The sequence below is a fragment of the Primulina eburnea genome, chromosome 13 (genome assembly GCF_022965805.1).
Source record: "Primulina eburnea isolate SZY01 chromosome 13, ASM2296580v1, whole genome shotgun sequence".
Lineage (NCBI taxonomy): Eukaryota > Viridiplantae > Streptophyta > Magnoliopsida > Lamiales > Gesneriaceae > Primulina > Primulina eburnea.
In genome coordinates this window covers 561,828-568,770 of record NC_133113.1, presented here as the reverse complement: position 1 = coordinate 568,770, position 6,943 = coordinate 561,828, and the positions used below count along the sequence as shown (strand labels likewise).

General features: G+C 30.0%; 1 protein-coding gene across 1 annotated transcript; it reads left to right on the top strand.

Annotated features, from left to right (window-relative positions):
- The first annotated feature begins 752 nt into the window (after positions 1–752).
- LOC140809791 (protein SMALL AUXIN UP-REGULATED RNA 51-like) lies at positions 753–1,457 on the top strand. Its single transcript, XM_073167522.1, has one exon. It carries the CDS (start codon positions 835–837, stop codon positions 1,153–1,155), a length of 321 nt encoding a protein of 106 aa, XP_073023623.1. The 5' UTR covers positions 753–834; the 3' UTR covers positions 1,156–1,457.
- The last annotated feature ends 5,486 nt before the right edge of the window (positions 1,458–6,943 follow it).

Here is a 6,943-nt window from a genome sequence, read left to right as displayed (position 1 = left end):
TAGACTAATTAACAATGGTTTTGGTCCCTACTTTGTCATTTACAGCTTCACCCAAGCCCAAAACACCCCATTCTATGTCCTTAACAAATGGTCCCTTCAACATAGAAGTATATTCTATATCGAGAGTAGATCTCCATTTTTTTTATATATAAAATGATTAGTCGATCATATCACTTGAAAACAAAAAATGTGATTCTTCTAAGGATTTTTTATTTTATAGTGAGATGATCGGGTGATCATCTTATACAAACACATCAGGAGAAGATTTTGCAGTCTATTATAGACTCATCGCCTCCAAATAATCCGATTTTTTAAAAATAAAAAAAATTATGTGTGTATTGGAAACTTTGGAGGCCAGCTCAATGTGTTTATGCATAGGAACATAGAATTATATGTGTGCGCTAAATTTGTAAAACATAACTATATTAACGAAAATTATATACTATTTAAAAAGTGACAAGTCCTTTTTCTCTTGCACCTCACAAGAACCCCATCTCCCCATAGTTTTGTTAATGACAAATTTTTGTGAGACGGTCTCACGGGTCGTATTTGTGAGACGGATTTCTTAATTGAGTCATCCATGAAAAAATATTATTTTTTTATGCTAAGAGTATTACTTTTTATTGTGAATATCGGTAGGATTGACTCGTCTCATATATTAAGATCCGTGAGACAGTATCACATGAAACTCACTCTTTGTTAATAAATACTTCGCCGCACTTCACCTTCTCCTTCAAATCCCCACTCCCCATCTTTTTTTTTCTTGCCTAAGCAACCAAATCTTTAGGCTTATAATCTTCTGCAACAAAAAAAAAAAAAAAAGAAAAAGAAAAAATGGCCCTCAAGAAATCAAACAAGCTCCCGCAGGCAGCAACCTTAAAGCAAATCTTGAAAAGATGCTCGAGCTTAGGCAAGAAACACGACTATCATGACGACGATGAAGGACTACCGATGGACGTCCCCAAGGGCCACTTCGCCGTGTACGTGGGCGAGAACCGAACCCGATACATCGTCCCAATATCCTTCCTGACTCACACCGAGTTCCAGTGCCTTCTGCGACGAGCTGAGGAAGAATTCGGGTTCGATCATGAAATGGGAATCACTATTCCATGTGAGGAAGTTGTTTTCAGATCACTAACTTCCATGCTCAGATGAGAAACCTGAAGAATTCTTCTCAAGTTTAGTTTTCTGATCGAGATAGATTATCAAGATTTGGAAGCAGTACTGTTTCCTGTCTTTTTTTTAACATCTTTCTTGATTATTTTTTTTCATTATTCTTGTTTTTGAGGAAACCTATGTTTGGTGATCCTGACTTGGAACGAACCCACGATGAAGTTAATGATTTTTTTCGTGGGTTGGATTTGTAATTAAAGGATTTGTAATTTCCATCGCAGAGGTGCATGTTTGATATTACACCCTGAGATGTTCTGATTATTCTATTATTTCAATGATTGTGTGATACGGTCTTACGGGTCATATTTGTGAGACGGATCTCTTATTTGGGTTATCCATGAAAAAGTATTACTTTTTATTGTGAATATCGGTAGGGTTGACCCGTCTCATAAACTAAGATCCGTGAGACGGTCTCACATTAGACTCACTCTATTTCAATTTGTAATTGAACAATTTAACTGATCAAGTACTCGTCTACCTTGCTATCGTGATATATTATCAATATATTACTGCTATATAATTTATAATCATAAAATAAAAAAAAGTATTCATTTAAACAAATTATTTGACAACATAATATATAATGAAAATGGCAGAAATTAATTTTCAGTAATTATTTAAATTAATTTAAATTTTGTTTCACAATAATCTTTGTTTAATTAAGTATTTTTTATCGTTCAAGAATCACAATAATTATCTTCTTATTATATGTACTTATACACATATACGGTATTAATTATATTTAATTATTTAGGTTAATTTTAAAAAAATATTAAATGAATGGAGTAATTAATTACTGCGGGGGCAAAATAATGCAATTAATTAAGTGTTATTTTTTTAAAAAAATAAATAAATATTGTAATAATTAATTATTTACAGGTTGGAAAAATGATACAAGTACTTGATATTATATGGATTAATGAATGATTAATTTGTGTGGTTGAATAGAGCAATAAAGTGATATAATTTTAATAATTCATGAGATAAATTAATACGGAATAAATGGCACTTTTCACACCTATAAAAAAGTGTGAAAACTATAATATTAAATAAAATGTCTTTTAGAACTGAGTTTTAATCACTCATATGTCATATATGCATGGTGTTACATGTAATAATTGTTCAAGTTGGGTAGAATAATATTAAATGTGATTGTTGAGTTGTTGTACGGATTAAAATATTAGAGTTTTATCATTAACATCAGCTATAATTTTGGTAAATGGTAAGCAATTGGTCCTATAATTTGTAACAGCGCTAATGTCATATGTTATATCCTCATTGGTTTCAAAGAATGCAATTATTGAGAGAGATTGTTTGATGCAATAATTGTCTCTACAAGATAAATAAATCGAAACGTAGTGTATGCTATATTACACAGTTTATAAGATTTGAGTTGCACCGTTATCTCTAATTATAATTTTTGGTAAACTAGCAAGCAATCAATATTATAATTGGCAATAGTGTTAAGGTCAAACGTTCGATTCTCATTTATTGCAAGGAGTGAGATTATTGAGATGAGTATTATTGGGTTCAATAATCGTCTTTGCGTGATAGAACAATCAAAACGTGGTGTTTAAGTTATTATATAATTTAAAATATTTGAGTCGTGCAGTTACCACCAATTAATATTTTAGGATAAAACCCAAGCGCTCGATACTATACACGAGATTTTAACTTTTGATTTTTACAATAGTTGATTTATTTTAACGAACATTTAAAAAATCACAATTATTTTATTAAGAAACTGAAATAAATGTATCAACATGTATCTGTCCATTTCACCTCATTAAATTAGGTTTTAATTACTTTCCTCTTGGTACACCAAATGTACCTTTAAATGTACAACAACCAACTTTTGAAACAACTTATATATATCTACTCATTCTCTAATTTTACAATCAATAAAAAAATTGAGGCACAAAATTGAATAAATTTCATTTGAGAAAGCTAATTTCACTTCTACCCTTGGCGATAAGCTCTAGTTTTTGGTCAATCATGCAATTTGTAAGTATATTGATGTCGGTGAAAATGATTTGTCATGCTCATATATATTGTAATTTCTTGTATATTTCCAATCAATAGTGAAAGGACGTTGTTGACCATAAATGAACAACAAAATAAACTATGATGTATGTATCAGAAGTTAGTGTCGTGTTATGGTGTTGTCAATATCAGCACACAGCATGCAGCAAAAATTAATTATTTAACACACAAGTAAACTAAAAGAAATAAACATCATATTTAAATTATGCACAAGTACAAATACTTGTGTAATGTCTCATTACGAAAATTCATTAGAAAGATATGTAAATCGTTTACACAAAAACAATAATAGTGAGATTAACAAAATCAAATTCCTTGACACTCCAAAGAATTAAAATGCATCAAAACCTCAAACAAAATACTAGATGTATAAAACAAAAAAGCGTGTTGCTTAAAACCAAACGTAACCACTCTTCACCCAACATTTCGCGAAGTGTTGTTCTTGAGTGTCGTCAACACCAATCAGCAACACGGTAAGTATGTGAATCAATCACACAAACTCTTCACACGGAAATCTTCAACTTTGAACTTTGTGTATGTTCAGAAAAACTCCAGTAGCTGCGCTCCAAAGTGATCAACCAATCACACCAAAAACTTCAGCAGCTGCACAAAGTGATCAACCGATCACACAAAAGCTTCTCATCAACATAGGCTCATTATTCGTATTTTTCTTATGTGCAAGAACTCCTCTGCCGACCACACGAAAGTCTCCCACGCATATTTATATTTATTGCTTGACCTAAAGATAATTTCATAAAAGAGTCAGGAAAAAATATGGAAACAAGTTTTAAACAATGATAAACTATCTTAGAGATAAAAATCATATTAAAAACAAATCATCTAATATCTAGAGATAAATCAAGCAAGATCTTATAATATATAAAAATGAAAAATCTTAAATTGATAATATTAATTTAGTAAAATAATAAAAGAATCAAATATTCCTTTCAAATTAAACTACTTATGATCTTAATGACAACCGATTTCTTCTATAAATCACTGTAGTTGAATAACAAATAGCGATTTTTAATTTTTTATATTTTTGGTTCGTCAGAAGAACACAAACGAATAATGATAGGTCATAGGATGCCGGGAGTTTTAATATACGAATGATGTAGGTTGCCTTTGCCTTCATATACGTGACTAATTATATGTCCCGAGACAAAATGCAAACGTTTCTTGTTTATATCGATTTTAATGAGTGTGACATATGTTTTATTTTCGCCACATGAGTTGCATAAGAAGCATCTATGTCAAATAAATAATATCCAGTAAGTTAACTGATTTCGGAAGAAAAATTGAAAAAAAAAAAGTTACTGATGAAAACCAAAACCAATTTTAAATAATTACAATATTAAAATCCAAAATAGTCTAATATATATTATTAAAATTACAATTTTTTTATTAAGGTTGTTCGTATAGGTCATTAAAGTTGTTCTATCAGCCAAATATTGGACATGACATCTATATAAATATAAACTAAAATCTTATACGCAGAGATTGAATAGCATGGTATTTGGTTCTAGGAAAATCACTACAAGAATAAATGTTTATGATGACAAACAAAAATGTCATCATATTCAATATTTAGTGACATTTAAGTTTTAGTGACATCTCTAACAAATACCCTCTATTCCAATGTCGTCTTAATTAAACTTCATGACATTTTTTAATGTCATTATAAGATGTTAATGACAACTTCATATGTGTTACTAATTATTCATATAATGACAATTTTAAATGTCAGGAAAACTCATGTTTTAAATACATTTATACATGCCTTGTTATTATAGTAATAATGACAAATTTATATGTCAGTTAAAATCATTTATAATGACAACTAAAAGTATCGTGTATGTTATTTATAGTGACAATAACAAATGTGGAAATATTTGGGTTGGATAAATATTGGAGGAGGGAAAAATAGATAAAATAAATGTGAGAATAAAAAAATATATTAGATTAGTTATCCTGATATTTTTAATTGATGTCATTTTTTATATAGAGGGAAACAATTATTTTTCCCACATCGTAAAAAATCATTAAAAAACTAAAATTTTCACTATAAATAAATGTGGGAACATGTCATTATTAAGTATTTGTAACAACATTTAATTAAAAATATCTATAAAAAAGTGTCACAATAGTCATTTATCGTTGTAGTGAATTTGGCTTAAACAAAAGATTTAATGCTTTTTTTTTCCATGTAATTCACTTTGTACTATGAAACTTTTACCATATGACACCCCTAGCTGCCCTTGCCAAATTGTAAGAATAAAATAATTTGCCCTTGATGGAGACTACGATCTTTTTTATCTTTTAAATATATATATATCTATTTATTTTTTTTTTAAATTATTTCCTTCTACTAGATTCGCCAATTGGTATGAAGCTGAAAAAACTTTGATATTAATGAACAACAACATTGAATAGGGAATGAAGGCGCATGTGATTATTGGTCCTTCCTTCCCTCATAACTCCTTTCGTCTCAGCCACAGCCCACACGAATATATCTGCCTTACAATTAATATATGTTCGTATCCCCCTTGCCTCTGATCAATGCCATGCATGTCTCTATTTGGGTCATATTTTGAGTCGTTTTTTATGAGACAGATTTTTTATTTGAGTATTCCATGAAAAAGTATTATTTTCTATGCTAAGAGTATTACTTTTTATTGTGAATATCGATAAAATTGACTCGTACCACAGATAAAGATTCGTGAGACCGTCTCACAAGAGACCTACTCATATATATATACTATCATGAAAACCACACATACTAAATAAACTTAAAAAAGATAATAATTTTATGGGATTCAAACTTCAATCCTTGACATAACAATCTTCTCACACACAACCAATTAACCTACTCGTCGGGGCTCAAGACAAGCCTAATCTACTAAGGGTACCAATACATATTATAGAATTTATAGATATAAATGTTATAACCACTATTGGTAGATGTAGAAAATATAACAAATATTAATAAATAAATAAATATAAATGTATCAGAAAAAATTTAACGAACTAAACAAAATTAATACTCGATACTTTTCATGGAAGTCGACTGAATTATTAAGTAAGGTTCCATTTTTTTTAAAAAAAATAGACAAATGCCTCCATGTTATAATTAATGTGGGCTAGAAAATCTGACCCGGAAGTTGGGCCCAAACTCTTTTAATATTTGGGTTCAATTAACGTGGGTTTTATAGGCCCACATGTCCTTATTTCCAAACAACTTGCACAACACGTGGTTGTTCTTATGCTATTCATATGTATAGTGTTTTGATCATCACAACTCATTTAATCATGATGTATGGATGAGTGCCTATGATTTACCACTCGAAACAATTGTCATGTGTTGAGTGAATGAGAACATTACCCGTATAAATAGCATCTACAAAGTTATGTGACTCCCTATTCTATGCCCTTTGGTGTAAACGTCGCACCAACACAAATATTTGCATGTACTATCTTTCACTTGCCTAGTTGCCTTGATCTTTTCTTTCCTAATTTTTTTAAATATTTATTTTAGTTTTTGCTTCCTAGAAATTCAATGATTATCTTTAAGACGTGAGTTGTCATCGCGTATTCGTTAATATAAATCAAATCGGACTTTTCGGTATGTCTTCTACTCAAATTGAACTCGAAAAATATTTAGAAAGCCGGTTGCGCATGGTAGAAATTTTTTGAGCTTCACTCGAGTAGTTTTCTAATAACTTGAACT

What these genes read in the sequence shown, in the direction of transcription:
- LOC140809791 (XM_073167522.1), top strand. Translation starts at nt 835, where the DNA reads ATGGCCCTCAAGAAATCAAACAAGCTCCCGCAGGCAGCAACCTTAAAG.